Raw genomic sequence first — 22,087 nt, 5'->3', positions numbered from 1 at the left:
GTCATTTTATGCCATTTAGAACAACATTAATATGTGTATCATAATTTAGATATGAACTAAAGAAACAAACACAAAAATAAGGCAGGCCACAAGATCCTTTCAATCCCAACTCCCTCATCAAATTTAATGAAAATAAACTCTTTTTGTACAATACAAAAAAGAAAAGAAACCAAACAAATAAATATCCATGTAGCAACAGCTCCCAGGCACACGTTCTCTCACGCTCTGCAACATGTTGTTCGTTGGAATGTGCAGTAAATTAGAAGCATCTGAGCCTGTTTTGTGTTCAAAAGCAGTGGGAACCATGAGCTTTTCGGACCTGAAGGCAGGCCAGACGGGGCCCCAAGAGTCTCAACTGGGTGAATATAAAAGGGAGCTTGGTGAACCCCGAATAAAATATTTCCAGTTTGGTGTCTTATAAGCTTCTAGGATTCCCACCTGCCGAGAACAGCAGCAGGACACCTGAGCACATCATCTCTACTGACTGCAATCCATCGCACAACACTGAGGGGAGTTTCACAAAGTCAGAGCAAACCGCTGCGGCAGCTCGTGCACATATAAAGTTGTGTTTTTTCATACCTTGGCACCCGTCTTTGGTTTGAAGCAAGTCAGTCTAAGAAGCAGTCAGGTTGAAAGCTCCTCAGTGATTGTCGCTTTCGAATAAAACCTATCTATTCACATGCAATTTGTTTCATGCTGCTCCTCACGACGATATATTTTGTGATTAAGCTTCCGTGCCATTAAAACGGATCCCTAAAATTTCAAAAATAACTTTCACTTTTTTTTTTTTTTTTTTTTTATACCTGGGGAGATCTGTTGAGCCTTTTTAGGTGTAAAAAAAAACACAGCATTTTTATTTATCACAGTGAATAGAACAATTTACTCTGGCCTGCAGTTTGTAATGGAAAAATAAAAAAAAGGACATACCAATCTTTAAAAACACAAATAAGATTTTCTGAGACCTCAAAAGAAAGATGTGATAATTTAAGAAATAAACATTCAAAATATTTACCTGAATTGACCTTTGTGAAACCCCCTTCAAATCAAACCACAAATAAGACAGGATTCTGTTTTCAATATTGTATATAGGAACTGATAAATATATGGGGAGAGAAACATGTTTTTTCCCACTACATTCAATCCAAAACAAGCAGCATTTAAAATTGTCAGACAAAAAAATATGGCTAATAACCCTTCGTGCCATATTTTCATTATATCAACAGTTACCATAAATATAGAAATGAATTCCTTCCTTTAGCCACTGAAGGGGAACTACAACATAAAGTGAGGAATACATTTTACAGAGGGGCAGTAAATCAGTCCATCGGCTGGCAATCTCTCCTGCCTCAAATTTGTGCAAGTCTGGTCTTGGCCCGACAATTCAAATTCTTATATAAATCTGCAAAATATCTAAATACATTGCTTTATCAAATGAGTTTGTGGAATTCACAGTCCCTGTCTGGTGTGAAATGGTGGGTGAAGTATGGAGTCCTTGTAGCAGCCCGTTGTTATGGAGGACAAGCAGAGGCACGCTGCTGCTGGCGGCCAAGCCATGTTGTGCCGCTTCAATGTGGTTTTGCTTCGAGTTGCGCTGCATGGCATTTATCCTTGTTAGCTGTGTGAGCGTCAAAGGCGGCACTGTACAAGAACTCTGTAAATATGATTTTGTGATGTTGCAACATCCACTCCTCCGCTGAGGATCATTTTTGTTCTCACACTCGTTGTGGGCTCTTTTTATTACAAAATTTCAAGCGATAATGCGCCAATGCATATCTATGACTAACACAGTATTGACCCATTCTTCCTGCCTGGAAAAAAATATGGGGAAGGGAGCTTTTTAATTGCGTCCATTTTTTCGTATACATGCTTGATTTATATGTTGACCGTGTATCAAGGACTTGGCCCCCCCATCAGTTCAGTTACCACGTGTGAAGAGCTGTTCATAAACTCGTCCTGGAAAGGAAACAGGAAAAAAAGCATTAATAAAAGTATTTTGAGGCTCTGGAAATGAGACTTTAAAAAAAAAAAAAAAAAAGCTGATGGCAATTTGGTTGCATGTATTGAATCAAAAAGGAAAGAAGTCATCCTTTAAAACTACATTCTAAATCATTGTTATTTTGACGGCAAAGGCAAAAATTCCCAAAAAATGTTGTTTCTGTCAAAAATACTTGACAATACAGTCATGGCCAAAAGTTTTGAGAATGACACTTTCACAAAGTCTGTTCCTTCAGGGTTTTTAGGTGTATGGTTGGGTCATTCTCAAAACTTTTGGTCATGACTGTAAGTGACAAGAATATATATTCATAAACAGCCTTATTTATTATCATTTACTCAGGTAAATCTGACCTTTTGTCACTGCTAATGTCCCACAGCTTCTCCAGAAGTCTCCTCCTCCATTTTATCCTCTTCCTGCTCCACATCTTCCTCCATCTTTTCCTCGCCACCAAACTCTCTGGCTACTGAGGCGCAGCTCTGGCGGCCTCTCTGCCTCTGGCTGCGGCGAATTTTGTGGGTGAGGCCTTTTCTCCTTGGCCCGAAGGAGGGCGTCTGACTCTGGGACATCGCCGGACTGGGGCAAGGGGACAATGAGGGACAGGACGAGGACGGAGAGGACGGCTTTGACCTGAACAGGTGGCTCTGGGCTGGCGGTGCGACTGAGGTGGGAGGAGCTTCTGCAGTTGGTGGATGGCCCACGGACGTGGAGGATACGGCTGTGGAGGCTGGTATGTGCGAATCAGCCTGTGGTTGAAAACTGGATACTGCCACCTCAAGTTGTTGATATGTGGCAGAGGTAGTGGAAATACAAACGGTGGATGAGTCAGGGGCTGCTTCTTCGTCCACAAGACCTCTCGGGGGAGAATCTATGAAAATGGCAAAATATAAAGAATGTGAATGGCTCCGTCTGACTTCATGAATTCAAGATTTATTCAGGTGAAATTTTATTCAGGGACATTTGGTGTGTAGTTTTTCCCCCACCAGGTCCGCTGCTCGTCTGGGACTCGTCGGTCATCGGTGGCTCTGCCTCCTCCTGGATTGTTGGTACTGAAGCGAGCAGACCTGACACACACAAACGCACATTGGATTAGGAAAAATATAATGGCTTGAAATCTTTACAAGTATTTGCTTGCTTTATTTGTGACATTTTTTGAACATCGGTTCAATTTGATGTATGTGTCTGCGTAATTTAAAGTAAAACAGCTTTAGGGAAAAAGGATCTTTCTCGTAAATTTAAAAAGAAGAGCTAGATCTGATTAAGAACTCGCTTTACACCAAGAAGCAATGCTCGTGTTCACTGTGAGAAGACTGAATGAAGACTGATGTTTTTGAATCTAGGCTATTATTTCAGGTTAAATACATCTAATTGTTGACAGAAAATGGTTCTGATGTGTGTGAGAATTGCCACTGTCCCCATGGCAACATCTGCTGTGTGTGAGTGAAGTCAAACAGTAACCAATTGTTTCTCAGGTCTTATGCTGACAGGTTTTTCTAAACAGATGTTTAAATATGTTAAAACCTCTTTATCTTGACCATAAAGTCACTCTGAGCATCTGCGGTTTGTATATTTGCTGCAGTTGTAGCTTTTATAGTAATTTATGAGGCAATAAGGTAATACTTTATCAATCCCCAGAGGGGACAGTCAGGAAAGGTCTTCTGCCTAAACAAGGACTGAACCCTGGACCTTCAGATTAAAAGTCTGATGCTCTACCAACTGAGCGATTAAGATCAACCAATATCCAGCTTGGAAGCGCAGATTGACGTTTTTGACAGTTCTGGAAAATAAACTTGTAAAAAAACAACCAAAAAAAAAAATCAGGAAATAATCAGAAAGAAAACTTAAACTACATTGCTGTATTAGTTAAACAATAAGTAACTTTCATTACATGCTTAAAATTGCCTGATCAGCTGTTAATGCAGCTGGTAAAACATACAACAGCAGGTTTACACTTATGAAAGAAAACACGACAGTGATGTGACACCACCACCATCACATATGTGGTTCAACATAGTAGGTCAACAAAGTAAGAAACCCACAGGATTTTCATAAAAATAACTGGATATTGGGGGACAGTATTTAAAAGAAATGTCCAAAATTATTAGAAGACAGGTGCTTTTTGTAATTATTTTAACCAGTGTTCTTTTTTTCTTTTTTTTTTAGTTTTTTTTGCATTTTGTCCCACATGGTTTTCAGTGAGCCGGATGACTTACTAAGGCCTCTGTAGTGGGAGAGTTGCTGGTAAACTTGTTTCATCCTTTCGATGTTGAGCCTGCTGCCTTCAGCATGGTTGATCATCGGTTTGGGATAGTCCACTCCAACCACACAGTTGGCTGCCTTCTGGACAGATTCAGGGGCGTTCCAGGGTTCGTAGATGTAGCGGTTCGGGTAGTCCTTCAAGATGGGGACATAACGCCTGGAGAAAGCGTTAAAAAAGTCCAAATGATTTACACTACTTGCTGCTCTAGAAACAAAATTAAATGAAGCTGACAGCCATGAATAGGACTTTCACATGATGTAAGAAGTCTTCTTCAGATTATATAAAACCAGATGCTAGCATTTTGGGTGTGTTAAATTTCCAACACATCAAACAAACAAACAATAAGACCATATCACATCCCATCAGTTGAAACTGTAAACACAAGATTTTCAATCCAAATAACAGAAAAGTCCTTGTGTATCGTAATGAGAGTAAGGCATACCTGATATAATCTCCAGATGGGTCAGTTCTCCTTCCAAAGCCCACAGGACAGTAGCAGTGGAAGAACTGCTGGAAGAAGGCACTGCAGGACAGCCACATCCAGCTGCCAGCGTTTACACTCCAGTCAGCGTCCAGCAGCAGCTCTTCAAACACCTGCAGACATATACAAACGTGTACAAACCAACTGCTTGATGCAAACTATAAATCATCCCCACAGCAACAACTATATTTTAGTGTTCTACCTTCATGCCGCTCTCCCAGCTGATCCACAGGTCCCCCCTGGTGAGGAAGCAGGCCACAGCGTGTCGGGCCAGGTGGTGGATCCAGCCCTCCTGCCTCAGCTGAGTCATGATGGCATCGATCCAGGGGAAACCGGTTCGACCCTCGGCCCATTTGGCTAACGCTTCGGGGTTCTGGTCCCATGGGATCTGGAGATAAGCCCGGAAGAGATATATGGACAACTGTCTCCTTGCTTCCAAATGGTTACAGATGACCACCCATATTAACAGTTACACAGGTTACACAGGTTAAACCTATCAGACAAGTTTCAAAATAAAAAGCTTAGGGACACAACGAAGCAGGATTGGACAAATCAAATTATACAATCAACTCTTTCATCATGATCCTGAAGTCCATGCTGGATAATAAAGTCCGTTTAATCACTCTTCAACATCATGAAGGCTAAATGCCGTGCAACCTAATAAAAGAACTGTGAAATAGACTCGAATGTTTAATTATCTTATAATTCCTGTGGTTTCATTCACACCTTCAAATATGACTAGTGTTTGTGGTGGAAAGCGGTGTTCTGATGGAGCACATTTTATAAATGCCTTTCTAATGCTCATTCATTATGCAAGAGTTGACAAAAAAAACAATGGCGTGTCAGGTCAAACAGCATATTATAAGCTGTCATATTTGATCATATTAGCAAATCTGTGTGGGATTTGTGACAACAATAACGAAGATTTTCCAGGAAAACTACGCTGAAAATGTATATATTACTATGTTGTGGATAAAGAAAAAAAAATGAACAAGCTATCGTTCTCTCCTGTTGTCACTCGTCGCTGCCCTTTCTAAACTGATTCACACATACAGTTATTCTTTAAAAGGCTGTTGCTATACTTGGTATTTGGGGATTGAAGACTGACGATATTCTGGACAAAGTTTCTCCAAGTTTTCTCCTCAGACTCACCTGGACACAGATGGGGTTTCCCTCCATGCGGTCAAAGTTTGGATTGTTGGTGGCGGCGGTGTAGAAGAACTCCCTCCATAATAGCTGACTGAACAGTGACAGAGGAGGACTGCAGCGCTTCCGAAGCTAAAGGAGAATGGGAGGGAAAAGGGGGCAATTACATATTTGATAATAAGTTATTACATGTATTAAATGAAATTTTTTATATCAGCATTGAGTATCGGGTGGATAGTGATATTACCTTCATGTACAGCTCTCTGAGGTTATAGTAGAGAACCCGACAGGAGAGACAGCCGAAGCGCAGATACGGGCTGAGGCCAGTGGGACTGGCGTACAGGGAGCACATGTTGACCCGGGGGTGTTCAATGTTTGCCACCCACACCTGAAGACAACACACACCACGGTAAGGACACACTCTTGCTCATTTGAGACGCTGGTAAGCTGTGTTTCAACCAAATGAAGTTTTGGGTTTAACGCACAAGAACTAGAATTAAAAGCGAATAGTGGAAAGGAATAAACAACATGAATTCTTCAGTACTAATTCTATTACTAGTATGGAAATGGCACACATGTTTCCAGTATTTTCCATCAAGAGTCCTACATTCTCTCTTACTTTACTCATGTTACATGCATACTGTATATAAATGTGTTTTTGAGCTTCATTGCATATACCTAGGGGGTTTGAGTCAGATGTTAAAAAAGAAAAATCAACTTGCCAAAGGAAAGCGGAAACAGTGAGTTACTGAGCTACAGTTAAAAAGGAAAAAGATGACTGACATGCAGAGATGAAAACCTATTCAAAAGGTTTAGTATGTCAGTCATTGTACCCTTCTAGATCAATATTGGACTGCAATATTGGCGAACTGGGAAAAGAATATATTGCTCTGGACCTGATCCCAACAACGGCCATGATAGGTTGGAAAAATCTAACTGCTGCAGCAGAAAAATCCAACTGTGGTGCTGGAATGTTTTGAAAAATGTAATCTCTCATCCAAATGGCTTTTTCAGTAGTTTGGCCGCTTGGATTAGGGGTCGAGAGGGCTTCAAGAAATCAAGCAAGTCCAGTTTCGACAATAAGAGTTATCAGTGACACTCACAAGAAGCAACATAAAATGCCAAAACATATGATAAATCATGCCAATATACATTATGTGTGTGTGTGTCTTCTAAATAAGATGGTTTACCTTTTTGTCCAAGTGTTTGTTGAGTCGGTCCAAGGCCTCTGACTCTCCGCCTTTCCACACAGCTGCAGGCAAGCCCTGCGTCCTAAAACCTGTGCATACATTTGTGCAGTGATTAGATCATCTTTTCATCTCAGTCCAGCAAAAGCAGGATAAAATAAAAGTTAAGTCTACACTTATGGAGGTAATTATCGAGCCAAAAGAAAGAAATTCCATGGACAGACTCTGAACGGGGTGCAAAATGAGATCTATTTCAAACACAAAGGCCGAATACATTTAAATAAAACATTTTTCGCGTACCTAGCTCTTCCAGTGAAGGAATACTGTACAGCTGGTCATGGTTGTCAGCAATTTTGGTGTGACATTTGTCCATCTGCTGCTGGGTGATGGGGGGCAAGGGTCTCCTGGGCAACTCCAGTCTACTCACAATGGTCTGAAACCGCTTAAAGGTCAGCGGCGGGCTGTTGTTGTTCATCTCTATTATCCTGCAGGACATGAAAAGAGTACATATACAGATTAACAAGGATGACTCAGTGGGAACATGAGTGAGGCATTCAAAAATCACCTATAAATGCAGGACACATTATGGCAACCAGGCTGGTGAGCCCAGGAAAAGTTGGGTATGGTGACCGATTTGGAGATACAGGACTGACAGGGCTGACTGGTTATTATGGCACATCTTAATTCTTGTTTTGAATCCCCTTTTGCATATTAATCCATTTTGTCTTTGTCAAAAAAGCAGACTTGTTGAAGTGTTTATTTATTAATTATGTGATATCCATCCATCTATCTATCTTCTGCCGCTTATCCTGTACTGGGGCCACATACACAAACAACCACTCACTCACTCGGGCAATTTTCCCAATTTTTCTCTTATGTAATAGTCTTAAAAACAAAACAACAACAAAAAAAAACATTACTTTTTACTTTAATTTAATCTGTTATAATCACAGTTAACGCAAATACAAAGTACAATAAATGCATTATGGTATCAGTTATATTTTGAGTCAGGCAGCATGCATAAAGCAACATTGCTGGTGCCCTACATGGTGGATTTTTAAAAATATTAATTGTAAAGCCGAAATGGTTTGGCCTACATTTAGGCAAGGATCACTGTCTGGTAAATATCATTTGAGACGTTGACATTTCTTTTCTTAGTTTAATGTCTGACTGACTTTGTGTTCAAGAAAATGCATTTGACAGATTTTGATGTCCAAGGAAAATCCCACGAGGAATTTGCTAACGTGTAAGTTTAGCAGTTTTAACCAATGCAATAAGGAAAGTTTCAGAAAATCAAAGGCCATTTCAAATGCTTGATTAGTAAAAATATACTTTACCAACAAAATCCGTGGTCATTGGAAAAAAACAAGTGGGATTAATATTCAATGTTACTGCTATTTGTTTATGAGCTGGCATGGCTTCACATTGTTCTGCCACTGGAACAGAGAGTGAAGCTCTGGATTTAGTTTCCATCTTATACAACCCGTCTATATCTGCGAGGCAGCTCTGGATCTTTGGTAGGTGGATTTGACGCAGCCAAAGCCTCCTATTGGCCACTTCACGGTGACTTCCCTCAACGAATACAGTAATCACATGTCCACATGCGCAGCCACCCCCCACCCCCACCCCACCCCCGCCCAGCTCGCACACAAAGCTAAGCTCCCTCCTGCTTCATCCATATGTATATTGTAATTAATTATGTAACATAGTGAAGTTGTAACATGTTGAGCCAACCTCTCTCTGTGTAGAGGTTTGAACAGACGGACTTTGACATTTCAGGACCTTTCTCTCAATGCTCACACTATCTGCCGGCCTGTCTCACGTTTTCTACAGGGTGAGGATTGACAGTACAACCAGATAACCACTGGAGGGCTCCAACTCATCAGCATTCATTGGGAGGCTGTTACAAAACACACTGCTTTTCAATGAATACTATCTAACTGAAAGATAAAAACGTGTGACATAATTTTACTATTTGCATCCAGACACAGAAATTGGCTACAAATGTGAAGTTATTCCTTGAAAAGCTGAAAAATGGGCTGAAAATCTGTGAGAAATTATCTGGATTATAGAAGAAAAACATGGCCATAAAATCCACAAGAATACCTTTAAAGTCTTATTAAATCACAACGAATGACACAGTGTGTTGGATTTATTGTAGACTGTTCTGAAATTGATTATCTGGTTTCAAGAGGGCTTACATAAGTAAACTTCTGCATTACTATGCTTGTGCGTGTGGCTATGGGCTCCTTATTTTGGGTTTCATATAATCATGTAACATTTGGCTTCCCTTTTCGTCACCTGTAACTGTGAATTCTTTAGTGAGTGAAGCATATACTTGAATGTTTTGAGAACATTAATGTGCCACACACACCTGTCCAGGTTATAGAGTGTGTGGGAGTTTCTGACAATGGTCTCCACGCCAAACTCTTGAGCCATCTTGATAATGGCGCCATCTCTGTCCTTCCCATAAGGCTCTGGGTCATACTCAAACGTCAACCTGGTCATTTGCCACTCCTGCGGTGACACAGAAAAGTTATGAGCAACAAGTCAGAAAGGAAAAAAATCCCACTGCTTATAAATAGGATGACGCTAATCAGTTGATCTTGCAGCATTTGCATCACAGCCTGTGACATCCATCTGTCAATGTGAGGTATTCGGTATCACTGTAAAACTAATTTACCATTTGTAACACATAAAGGCTACATGTCTTTTCACGTTCCCGAATGAACTGAAAATCAGAGTTTTGTGTCTGGTGTGATTTATGTGCAAGCTGCTGCAGTACGAGCGGCTGCTGGCTTCTTCTGGACCAAAATCTTCACATCACAGATGTTCACCGATTACCTAAAAAAATGTCAGATGATTTTTCCTTCAAATTTTTAGTCATATTTTCCCTTTAGATTTACATTTGTGGACAAATGTGAACATCGGCTGAATGTTTCCTTTTAAACATGTATTACTATGACACATATTTGAAAAAAATGGATTTTTCTAAACTCTTTTTAAATATGTAGCACTATAAACAGTGTCAAGTCTTTTTTAAGATAAGGAATTATAATCCTCTAATTGAAATAAAAGGATGGGTTTGTCAACATTCCTTCTTTCTTTTTTTTTTAAAAAAACAGATACCTTAATGAAATTAAATAGATACCCACGCATTTCTATTTCACTGATTTCAGAGGGTTTGGGCTTCAAAGTCTAGTAGTGTTCTTCATGATGAAAAGGACTGCAGGGATGTTAACATTTTGAGTCTGCATGTCAAATGTTGAACATGTAAGTGAACAAAGTAAATATTCAGAGACAGATTTGTAAAAAAAAGTCACAAGGAATTGGTGGAAAGTACAAGAGTTTGGTGCTGCAAATCTCCCTACAGCTGTTTGTAGGCGGGCAGAGCAGATGGAGACATAGATTTCCATACAAGTTGCTTGTATTGGGGCTCAAGTGCTCTGATCCACTCGTCAAGTCCATCATTTTCCACAATGCTGATTGAAAACATGTCGATGGTGATGCAATCATTTTAATCCCATCTTTGTATCGTTTTGTATTTTGGCGAAGCGGGGCTGGAAAATTACTGCTGGGTAGTCGGACCGTGTTCTGGCCCAGTGCTCATCCACAGTCCACTGACACTCACTGGAGACTGTAATTTCTTACTTCCTGCATGCTCTCACCAGGTGAATTCAGCCAGATTATATTGATCATTACACTTTGTGCATATGCCGCTTGTACAAAATGACCTATTTTTGTTGTTATGGTTTTAGGAATAACTAAATTGGTCCATCTGAAATACACCAATAAAATATTTGCTTACTTTAGTGGGTGTTAATAGTCCTCTGGAATGCAAAAAAGGTTTTGCCCAGAGTCATTCGCAGGAAAGTCACATCAGACATGGGCACAGAAGCATATACATTTTAGGAGTCAAACTACATTTACAAATTAAGTAGCACGATGTTCGTAACAACTTGAATTCACACTTGTTAATGCATTCATTTGCTTTATTTGCAACATTTGGTCAATTATTATGTTAAATCAAGACCTAATTAAAGTCCTACGATGTGGACCCTGATGTCCACCACCACCACCCCACACACACACTTTTGGTAAATGTTAGAGCAGCAACAATTGACAGCTTCAGATTATGATATCAATTATCTATTTTCATGATAATGTCAGCATTTTAAGCTATTTTAAACCAGAGAAATACACAATTGCAGCTTATTTAATGATCACTTTGGGGCAATAATGTTTTCTCAGGGTTCACCGCAGGCATCTTCATGGTTTGTTCTGAAGCATTAATTAGGTTTAGGCAAAATAAACAGCTACCTCTGAAGTCTTCAAAGACTGAAGGAAAACAAATCTTGAGACATTTAAGATCAATTCTGTAGTCATTTAGTGAAAAGTCATAGTGTATATGAATAGGTATCTCCTGAATTTCCAAAACAATGAGGTTCTACACTTGCTGACATCTGTACCATGCCCTGCATACGATTTGCATGTCAATGTATGCACCTCAAATATTTTGTTTAAATGTGTCACAGCACAAAACTGTCTGCCAGTTTGAGCACTTCTCAAGTCTGGGTTTCATCAGGAATTGAACTAAAAACATAGCCTCATCAACACAATGTCTAAGTTGTTCATGTTGTCCCGAGGAGACCTATTCCCCCTTGTGAAACTTTGAGGTTCTCTGAAACTATTAACTAATGAACGCTGGAGTGAGGGCAGATTTGGTGAATGAGAGCTGCAACCTCTATATAAATATGAATCTTTTAAAATGATCATTGATGATCAACCGATCATTGTGTCACCAATGTGGGGTGAGCTTATGCTCATGTAAAACACAAACCAGGCAGAGGACGTAAACCACAGCTGTTATCCTCCATTGATAAGGGTTTTTTGGACAGCAGACTTTGATGTTTACATGCTGGGAGGTGACAAATGACAAGTACAGACCTTAAAAAGTCTTGGGAAAACATCAGTCGGCTGCCCTCTGACTACAAACAATCTGGAGTTTAGCTTCCTCAGGCTGCTGTCCAAGTCCTCCAAGGCCTCCAACAAAAACCTAAAAGTAGACACAGTTGTTTCAGGAGTAAAATTTCAAACATGAGTGTAAGTCCATTCCATGGTTAAACATTCAACTTCTCTGTGCTATTTGTAAAGGACGTAGAATATTTAAGTGGTCCCTCCCAGGAATACGGTCTGGTTAAAGATGGATTCCGGATGGAGAATTTTCCAAAATGTATGAGAACAAAAATCATTATGAATACAGATAGAAGGGCCTATTTCTAGTCATTGTACTTTGAAAAGTGCCTGAACTGACCAAGTTTTAATGCACACAAAACATTTTATTTGACGCTCCATTCTGACACAAATGGGCAAGGATGTTTCTGTTGAGGAACAACATTATGATCATTGTATGATCAGTATGAGAAGGAATGCCTGCTACTAGTAAACGAAACACAAAGACCTGCTATGACCTCTAATTGCAATTGTGAATGTGCAAACAGATTTGGGCAAGAGTATTGGGATCTAAAGGGGTACCCGTTAATTTGCCTTAAAATAAAAAAACACTATGATGGACAATCGGTGATTATGCTTTTACTTCAAACTGAACTGTTATCAAGAATGTATCCCATTACATTTAAGTTGGCATCAGCGAAACAACCTATTGTTATAAAATTTTGTCTGAACTGAAAAGACACCCTAGGCTCGGAAAAAACTTTGACTAATATCATCATAATAATCATCTGACATTGGGCCCCTGTAGAAAGAGAAAAGCTCCTAACCATCACATTAAGAGCATTTAGCATTTTCTAGACTACGAGCTGAATATTCAACTGTAACTTGAAGGTTGTTTGAAAGCTGAAGTGGTTTTAAATGGTAAATGGGTTCTCCAACCAACAAACAGGACCCCGGAGAATGGATACAGATATGTTAAAGTTTGCAAATAAAGCACAAACAAAATAATGGAAGATTAGGAATAGGTAGTCCACCTCGATATACTATGGACATTACCTGTTGCTATAACCTTGTTTTCTTTAGTTTCCACTTTTACCTCTCATGCATGTGTTAGAATAATATAAGCCCAGATCATGATTAGATACAGTAATGCTACTTAGACACATCAATAACGATCACATAACGATAATTATTATCAATTCAACCGCGTCACATACGATCACTGTAAACACTAGAAGACCACAATTTGATGCATAGTGCTCATTAAACGAGATATATATATATATATATATATATAGTTTCAAACCACATTTCGGATACAAAGCTGTATTGTTAGTAAGATTTTTCAGCGGCCAGAGTATCGTTAGTCACTACGCACTCTTTACTCACACACTACTGATTCCACATGCACGTTACTTACGATTATATAACCTAAAAAATACGATTGGATGAATAAGACATTGGCTGCAATCGTTAAACTGAACTTATGTAAAGTCACTACGCACAAAATTGTAGCGGAATAGTTAAGCGAACAGAAAGTGGAGCTTTTCCAAGTTAGCATTAGCTGATAATAGCTAAATAAAGCTTTTGTAAATGTGCCAACGCAGTTAAATTGCACTCGGACTCTAAGCAAATAGTGGTTCGGAACAATAAAATGTACCATTATCATGTCGATACCGACAATGTCAATAAACAAAGGTAATTTGAAAATGTTATTTTTTTTCTCAAAGGACTTTAGCATTCTTTTTAAGCTAACGTTAGCTCACTGACGTAAGCGGAGGCCCGAGCCCGAGCACCGCACATTTAAGAGCAACGACTATTCATCACACTAAGTGTTAATACGTTTTCGTGCAGATAAAATATTGCATTTAACTCACGTTTATGATGTGTCAACTCTGTCATATACATATGGATGTTATTTACAAACCTCCATCGGTTGATTCCCACGTTAGCGGCGCCTGCAAACTCCGGGTCCAGAATATAAACACAGCGCACGGTGTCCGCTCCATTGAGGGCCTCCTGTAACGCCGGATTATCATGCAGCCGCAGACCTTTGCGAAACCAATGCACTGAATTTACCACCATGGTTACGCGTTTATTCCATCGTGAAAGTAAAATCCTCAGATGCGAGTCGAAATAGAGTCTCCGATCTCGGCCGATGAGACACGACGGACAAAATCCAGGCGACTCCAGACAAAGTTTACTGCCCCGTATTATGAGCTCCGACACAGAAAGAGGCGTTGACAGGGGGTTGCGGTGGGCGTGGCTCCACGTTGCTGTCGCCCGTGTCCTTTCGCTGATTGGTCGACGGCGGGATACTAGCGACGCTAACAAAACGAAAAGGAATCCTATTGGACAAGAGGCCGGCATCAGAATACACAGGCAAAGACCTGTGTCACGTTTTCGATGGGAACCGCGGTAATGACCTCAGCGAAAACAAATTCCAACGTGACCGTTGTTGACACGCGTCTGGATGAACATTGTTGGCATACCAGCTGAAAAATTGAAAAATTATAAGAAGAGCATCACATATAATGGCATGATTCGCACGACATTTCATTAAATAATAAGAAAAAAAATACAGTTCCTAGCCAGGTTATTTTAGACCGACTGTGTGCATTGACAAAACAGTCTCCAGAAAGTCACTGGCACTTATGTGTAGATCAAACTATCAACAATAAAATTAATGCATACATTCCTGATGAGCAAAACTGGTCAAATAGCTGATTTGAAATGTTGAGTGAGTGGTATTGTATGAGTTTTTTGTATCAGTTTTTCTGAGGTGAAAATGTGTTTCAGTGAAATCCACTACCAAACAGGATAAAATGTGCACATACCAGCTACCAGTTTAAAGCAGCTTCAAATTCCTGGGTGTCCACATCTGTAAGGAGCTCACTTGGTCATTTCTATTGTATCTTTACTATGCTGCCTTTTATTGTACTATTATGTATTTATTTATGTACCATGGTGTCACTCTTATATTATACCATCTGGATAGCAAAGAAGGGGTTTCACTTTCATTATCACCATTTTTCCATGTCGTGCATATGACAAATCTTTCTTGGTACAAATTATAGTTTTTCAACCTTCCAGTTCTTATTTTGAAAAACAACTGTTTTCGCCTTTGCCCTACAACTGCACTTAATATTGTAATTCCCTAATATAAAATGTAATAGTATTCAGATTAAATACTGAGAACTGACAAAAGACATTATTATAACCCCTACACCTCTAAGCGGTCCGCGGATACATTTTCATACATAAAACTGGTCCCTGGTACAAAAAAGGTTGGGGAGATGCTGATCTAGATTCATCATTTAGGCTTCAGATTTTTTTGCTCAAACTGAACCTTGGTGCCTTTTGTGCTTGGTAAACCATTCTTACCGTTTCAATGAGACCAATAAAGTTTGTGTTTTAGGGAATTCAATTTTTGTACTTTATTTTTAAACTGAATTTGGTAGCAGTGAGACAGGATTTACTTGTGATAAAACATCTAGCACTGACATTTGCCATTAGTGTCTTCAATGGTTTATTGCCAGACTGTGTTAAAACCCTCATGGGCATTTTAAATATAACACTACAGGGGCATTTTTCCTAGTAAAATATATTATAGCACTAAGAAAAAATGAACTCAAAGAGATCAGTATGGACTGGGACAGGCCTTGTGCAAATCTTTTTAACAAGGCGAACACGTATAAACATTTGTCCTCTTCATGCACTTATCCTGTGAGCAACCTGACCTTGGTCTGGCTCACCTCGATCCAGCCCACCTGCAGGCCAGGCTAATGTCAAAAGGCTTATGTCAGACCACCTCTTGTTTGTCATTACATATTTTCAAAAGCGTACCACATGCAACCATGGGCAGCCTGCAGTCATAACTATTAGACATTTCAAAGCAGATTTCTTAAGAACTAGCAGATCTGTTTGCATTAGGTCTTTCTTTTTGTACATAATCCATGCTTTAACCTGATTTCATGCTATCAATTTTAAATAACGACTTGCTTGTAAATCCCATTTACACAATCCCCAGTCATTGTCCATCCAAGATATTTGTGCAAGTCTCAAAATTTAAGGGTATATTGGCTTTACAGCATATTCTTGAAATGGCTCAACATCTACATCTTGTCACTCCTAAAACTCATGCCTGGGTTTCAGTATGCCTCTCCAGAAACTTGTCATTAGCTCTGTACCAGGTCTAATCTCCATTATTTTGGAGATTATACAATTTTGGCTGCTACAAAATGCAGTTGAACAAGACAAAAAAAAAAATCCTCTCAAAGCCCATAATATGTAATGTAAAATTGGAGGGACAAGGTAATTCGAATGTGGGGCCAGCAATCTTTTCCATCCACCTGAGAACCAGGTTGTAAGGCTAATAGTTAGTTTAGCTGCAAGGTTTTTCCATTTGCCTTTGAACCAATGGCTCATGACATGTTTAAGTTTACAAGTGAACCTTCTTTATAAACCAACTGGCTTGGCAAGTATTCCAGAAGAAGTGTAACCCAGCATCTACAGGCACCATTGTCCCAGCTGAAGGTTAACATCCGTTAGGGACACTGTCACCAGATACTTTCCATGACTATGGGTCTACTACTTAAGTCACACATTCTTATCCTACTTCAAAACTCTTAACCAGTACAGAATGTCACTCCAGCATGAAAATGACTTGTCAGAGTAGGACACCAGTCCCAGCTGTTTAAGGTAGTCTGCTTCCATACAGATCAGGATTAACCCTGAATCACAAGGAGGTAGCCAGATTCTGGAGACCATCAGAGACCAGCCAGTTTCAACTGGCCATTAGGATCATGTGATCCAACATGCAGCACTCCTTTAAGCTTTTCACATGCCAGTTAATCCCCCAAAAGTTGCTCTTTTGTTCCAACACACCCCACTACAGCTAGTTTCTGCAGATCAACACACCAATTTAAAGAAATCACCATAACCTAGATTTGCCCTAAAACCTGGCAATTTTATTTGGCATCTCCTCAAAACCCATAAATGACTCTCCTCAGATGAGGGGTGAAACAGTCAAATGATGAAATTCAATACCAGTTGCCAAGAATTTTGCATTTCTTGGAGCTTTAACAGAGTCACCATTAACAGTTTAAGTTCCTGAAGAGCCAATGTCCAGAGGGTTGATAAAAACCCATTTCGCCAACAGAGCTGTCACCCACCAAGCGTTTGTTTTATGCTTGATTGGAAACCTCACTCAAGATAGTCAGAACCAGAGATTTAAGAAACAGTTTATTTTGTTGCCACAAAAATCAGGAGGTCAATACCTGTAAAGCAAAACAAAGTTAGGATTTTTTTTTTTTTTTTTAGAAACTATTATTGTTCATTGAGCCCTACCAGTAAGCCGGCTCTCTTTTGGGTGTGGTTTGAGCTGTTTTTTTGGAGGATTTCTTCCTGGGCATGGCAAAAGGATCCCCTGGGATGTAAGTGATGTCACCTGAAACTGTTTTTCCTTGGCGGTAGCGCGAGTGAGAGGTGTAAGAGTAGACTGGCTCCATGTGATGATAGCCAGCGAACACTGGTTCTTCAATCATGTCAAAGTCATCAATGGAAACCCAGTGGTCGTCCTCAGGAGGAGACACAAACTCAGAGGAACCATCACCACCATCAGTGCTGTCTGAGCTAGTATAGTCTTGCTGATAGCCTCCAGTTTGACGGCCTGCAAGAGTCACAATGGGGATTTGAGAGGAAGTGGCCAGAATTCATTTGTACATCAAGAGGAGACTCACCTCCTTTGTGGGGATAACAGCTGATGGTTCCAATCAGCAGGAACAAAAGCCACATCCTGCAGACACATTAATGTCAGTCAAAGCCATTATGCAAAGTTAATACTAACAGGTTATTTACTCACATCATGATGGTTTAGTAGGTGGAGAGTTCAGGAAGCAACTGCCTTTCACAAAGAGACCAAAAAACAAACTTAAGACATGACAACATACATTTAATAATTAAAAAAATAAATGGACTTTATCACTTACCTGCTACTGGACCAGCTCTTGTCAGCAGGAGCCTCTGTCATGTTCTCTGTGACCCACAGAGCCTCTTTTAAAGAACCACAGAGCTGCGTTAACTGATTGATGATTAGCAACAGCTGTTAGCATGACAACCTGATGCACAGTGAGAATGAAACTAGGCGATGACTTTTGAACAATATGCTTCTAGAATGGGTTCATCCGTTGGGATGTTGCTGAATGAATCCTGTTTGAAGCCCAAAAGATGCAGTCAAAAGCAAATTACCCAACACTTTTGTGCGATGGATTAAACGTTTTAAAGAAGAAACATTTGATTCATTTTAAGATTAGATTGCTTAAGTCCAAGTGATTTGCACAGACATATCATACAATCAGCCTAAGTTTAACCCGTATATGAAACAAAGCAAACTACAAGAGGGAGGAAAATAGCCCCCCCAAGACTACACTGAAGCTTTTATTTATCCTCCAGTGGGACAGGTTTGACTTTTTGAATTACTACTACATGGCTTACTTAATGAAGACCCACATGTAATATAGAGGGTGGCCAGGGTGGTCTTTGTTGATTTGAAAGGCAGTTGGTCCTGACGATGTACCTGTGGAGGTATGGAAGTGTCTAGGAGAGGCAGTGGTAGAGTTTCTGACTAGATTTTTCAACAGGATAGTAGATACAGAGAAGATACCTTTGGAATGGACAAGAAATGTGACGGTGCCCATTTTTAAGAATATGGGCAATGTACATAATTGTGGCAACTATTGAGGGATAAAGTTGATGAGCCATACAATGAAGTTATGGGGAAGAGTGGTGGAGACTAGACTGAGAGCAGAAGTCAGCATTTGTGAACAGCAGTATGGCGTCATACTTCGAAAGATTGCTCCAGAGGCAGTATTTGCTTTGAGAATGTTCATAGAGAAGTAAAGAGAAGGCCAGAGGGAGCTGCACTGTGTTCCTGTTTGTAGACCTCTGGTATTGTATGAGGAAATCTGGAGTGGCAGAGAAGTATGTTAGACCAGCGCAGGACATGTATGCTTGCGATGAGACAGTGGTAACAGAAAAGTTCAAGGTGAAACTCCATCAGGGATCAGCTCTGAGCCCCTTCGTGTTTGCAGTGGTGATGGACAGGATGACAGATGAGGTTAGACAGCAATCTCCATGGACCATGATGTTTGTAGCTGACTTTGTGATCTGTAGTGAGAGCATAGAACCGGTTGAGGAAAATCTAGAGAGGTGAGGAATATGAAGGTAGTTGGTGTGAGAGAGAGGATACACACAATAGGGTTAGATGGAGAAGGTTGATTCGCTGTGGCAACCCCTGAGGGGAAAAGCCAAAAGGACGAGTCACATTTCAACACATTGCTGCTGATACTCATAAAATCTCTTAACAGTTGTTCTGACAGCATAAAACACCCAGGACTGTGCTTTACCGTGGGGACAGTGTTCTTTTGGTTGTATGCCTCTCCCTGTCTCCAAATGATTCAAGATTGAAAGTGTTTCACATGTACAGTGAAATTCCTACTTTCCTGTCTGCAGTGCATTTGGATATGTGCTAATAGGAAGTGTAAACATATAGATATGAGCAGTGTCTCCATGGCCAAAGGACATTTCCATTATTTATGATACTACTCCCAGTTGTCCTTAAAGTCAGAAGGTATCTCTTCTGCAAAGGTAGAGCTTTTCTTGGTCTGCAATTTTGCTGTCCATTCCCATGCAAGATTTAAAATTGTCTTCTAGGTGTGAATTCCTAACATGGGTCAGTCACTGGTGTCCAGGCACTTGGTAAGAGGGCTGGCCTGTACCCCCCCCCCCAACAAACTAGTACATGCTTCATTTCCCTCTATTGTGGCATTTACCTCCTCACATTCCAGATAATGCCACAAAAGTCACTCTTTTGTTTGGTCATCCGTCCCTCATTAAACCTAGTTCCTGCAGGTAAACTCTTACAATTCAACAATACCTGCCCAAAAACCCAGCAGTTACCATCAGAATCTCCTGGTATGTCATTATAACTGAAGCCCCTCTGATGAGGGGCGACAGCAGATGAAGAAATTGAAGTCCAGATGCCAATAATTTTGCAGTCATCTGGGACCTTTGTTAGGGTCACCATCAATTGTTGAAGTTCCTGAAGACCTTAGTGGTACAGAGGGTTGATAACCCATTTCAGAGCTGGATAGTTATCACCCAGCAAGTGTTTTATGCTGGATCAGAAACACCACTCAGGATACTTAGGACCAATGAGTTAAGATACCATTTTATTGCCACAAAAATCAGGAGGTCAATACCTGTAAAGCAAAACAAAGTCAGGAATTTTTTTAGGATCAATTACTGTACATTGAGCCAGAGAGCCCTACCAGTAAGCTGGATCTCTTTTGGGTGTGGTTTGAGCTGTTTTTTTGGAGGGGGATTTCTTCCTGGGCATGGCAAAAGGATCCCCTGGGATGTAAGTGATGTCACCTGAAACGGTTTTTCCTTGGCGGTAGCGTGAGTGAGAGGTGTAAGAGTAGACTGGCTCCATGTGATGATAGCCAGCGAACACTGGTTCTTCAATCATGTCAAAGTCATCAATGGAAACCCAGTGGTCGTCCTCAGGAGGAGACACAAACGCAGAGGAACCATCACCACCATCAGTGCTGTCTGAGCTAGTATAGTCTTGCTGATAGCCTCCAGTTTGACGGCCTGCAAGAGTCACAATGGAGATTTGAGAGGAAGCGTGCAGGATTCATTTGTGCATCAAGAGGGGACTCACCTCCTTCTTGGGGATAACAGCTGATGGTTCCAATCAGCAGGAACAAAAGCCACATCCTGCAACCATATTAGTGTCAGTCAAAGCTATCATACCAAGTTACATTTATACAGGTTATTTACTCACATGATGGTTTAGGAGGTGGGGGAACTGCCTTTCACCAAGTGACTGAAGAACCAAACCTAAGACATGAAACAACATACATATGTTTATATATTTATTTAAAAAAAAACACATCCAAACATTTACCACTTACCTGCAACTAGACCAGGTCTTGTCAGCAGGAGCCTCTGTGATGTTCTCTGTGACCCACAGAGCCTCTTTTAAAGAACCACAGAGCTGCGTTAACTGATTGATGATTAGCAGCAGCTGTTAGCATGACAACCTGATGCACAGTGACAATGAAACAACAGGTGATAACTTTTAACAATATGCTTCCAGAATGGGTTAATCCATTGGGATGTTGCTGAATGAATCCTGTTTAAACCCCAAAAGATGCAGTCAAAAGCAATTTACCCAACGGTTAAATCAATCAGTTCATTGGCGCTGACATTTATTAATGTTGCTCTATTTTAAGATTAGCTTGTTTAAGTGCAAGTGACTTGCACAGACATGAAATCAGCCTAAGTTGAACCTGTACATTGAACAAAGCAAACGAAAGGGAAGAAAATAGCTCCCCTAAGATGACGCTTAAGTTTTTTTTATCCTCCAGTGAGACAGGTTTGACTTCTTAAATTACTAGTACTTGGCTTACCCAACTTAAGACCATGTTAAATAGTGGGTGGCCAGAGGGGTTCATGTTGATTTGAAAAGTCCCCTGGATTATTTGGTTAAAATCATTTTTCTGGACAACCTTCGTGTGTATACAGATAATGCACTGGAGATCATTTCAATTCTCGCATCCAAACTTCTCATTCTTCCTTGGAGAGGAGGTCGTCCCCTTCCCTCTACAAGTTTTGGCAAATATTTTTTTTCATCATTAAACCAGTGATTTGTGTAGTGGCATTCTGTCTGCAAAGCCATTCGTGAAATTCAGAGTGTTCCTATTCATTTTCCAGACGCTGAGTATGTTAGGAACGTTCTGGAGGTGGAAAGAATGTCAGATAGACTTATGAAATTGAAAATTGAAGGTGTGATGCTCAATGTTGTTAGTGGCTGCATCCTGCAGGTGGGATGTGAGATTCAGGAGAAGTTCTGGAATGAGATAGATGAAGTGATGCAGAATATCTCCAGAGATGAGAGCTGTAATTGGTGCAGACCTCGATGGGCATATTGGTGCAGGCAATAGAGGGGATGAATGATTCAAGATTCAAAGCGTTTGTCACATGTCCAGTGTAGAAACATC

The 22,087-nt window shown here is 40.3% G+C and overlaps 1 protein-coding gene across 2 annotated transcripts; it reads right to left on the bottom strand.

Annotated features, from left to right (window-relative positions):
* Window positions 1-94: 94 nt before the first annotated feature.
* cry2 (cryptochrome circadian regulator 2) lies at window positions 95-14,239 on the bottom strand. 2 transcript variants are annotated; one of them, XM_086163349.1, is made up of 13 exons: window positions 13,948-14,239; window positions 12,015-12,123; window positions 9,442-9,584; window positions 7,368-7,552; window positions 7,071-7,159; window positions 6,128-6,268; window positions 5,887-6,012; window positions 4,937-5,122; window positions 4,696-4,847; window positions 4,207-4,409; window positions 2,977-3,057; window positions 2,347-2,861; window positions 95-1,953 (listed from the first exon to the last, which is right to left on the bottom strand). In XM_086163349.1, exons 1-12 carry the CDS (start codon window positions 14,103-14,105, stop codon window positions 2,359-2,361), a joined length of 2,076 nt encoding a protein of 691 aa, XP_086019475.1. In that variant the 5' UTR covers window positions 14,106-14,239; the 3' UTR covers window positions 95-1,953; window positions 2,347-2,358. The 2 variants fall into 2 exon arrangements, with proteins under 2 accessions (XP_086019475.1, XP_086019477.1); XM_086163351.1 differs by lacking the exons at window positions 9,442-9,584; window positions 12,015-12,123; window positions 13,948-14,239 and adding an exon at window positions 8,868-9,039.
* Window positions 14,240-22,087: the final 7,848 nt, after the last annotated feature.

Source organism: Fistularia commersonii, chromosome 17 (genome assembly GCF_037954325.1).
Source record: "Fistularia commersonii isolate RoL2024-O1a breed Wild chromosome 17, RoL_Fcom_v1.0, whole genome shotgun sequence".
NCBI classification, from domain to species: domain Eukaryota; kingdom Metazoa; phylum Chordata; class Actinopteri; order Syngnathiformes; family Fistulariidae; genus Fistularia; species Fistularia commersonii.
This window is presented reverse-complemented; position numbering and strand designations above follow the sequence as displayed.

What these genes read in the sequence shown, in the direction of transcription:
- cry2 (XM_086163349.1), bottom strand. Translation starts at nt 14,105, where the DNA reads ATGGTGGTAAATTCAGTGCATTGGTTTCGCAAAGGTCTGCGGCTGCAT. An exon ending in TCCTTCACTGGAAGAGCTAG is followed by an intron (nt 7,160 to 7,367) that starts GTACGCGAAAAA and finishes ATGTATGCACAG; the next exon opens with GTTTTAGGACGCAGGGCTTG. An exon ending in ACAAACACTTGGACAAAAAG is followed by an intron (nt 6,269 to 7,070) that starts GTAAACCATCTT and finishes TGTTGTCTTCAG; the next exon opens with GTGTGGGTGGCAAACATTGA.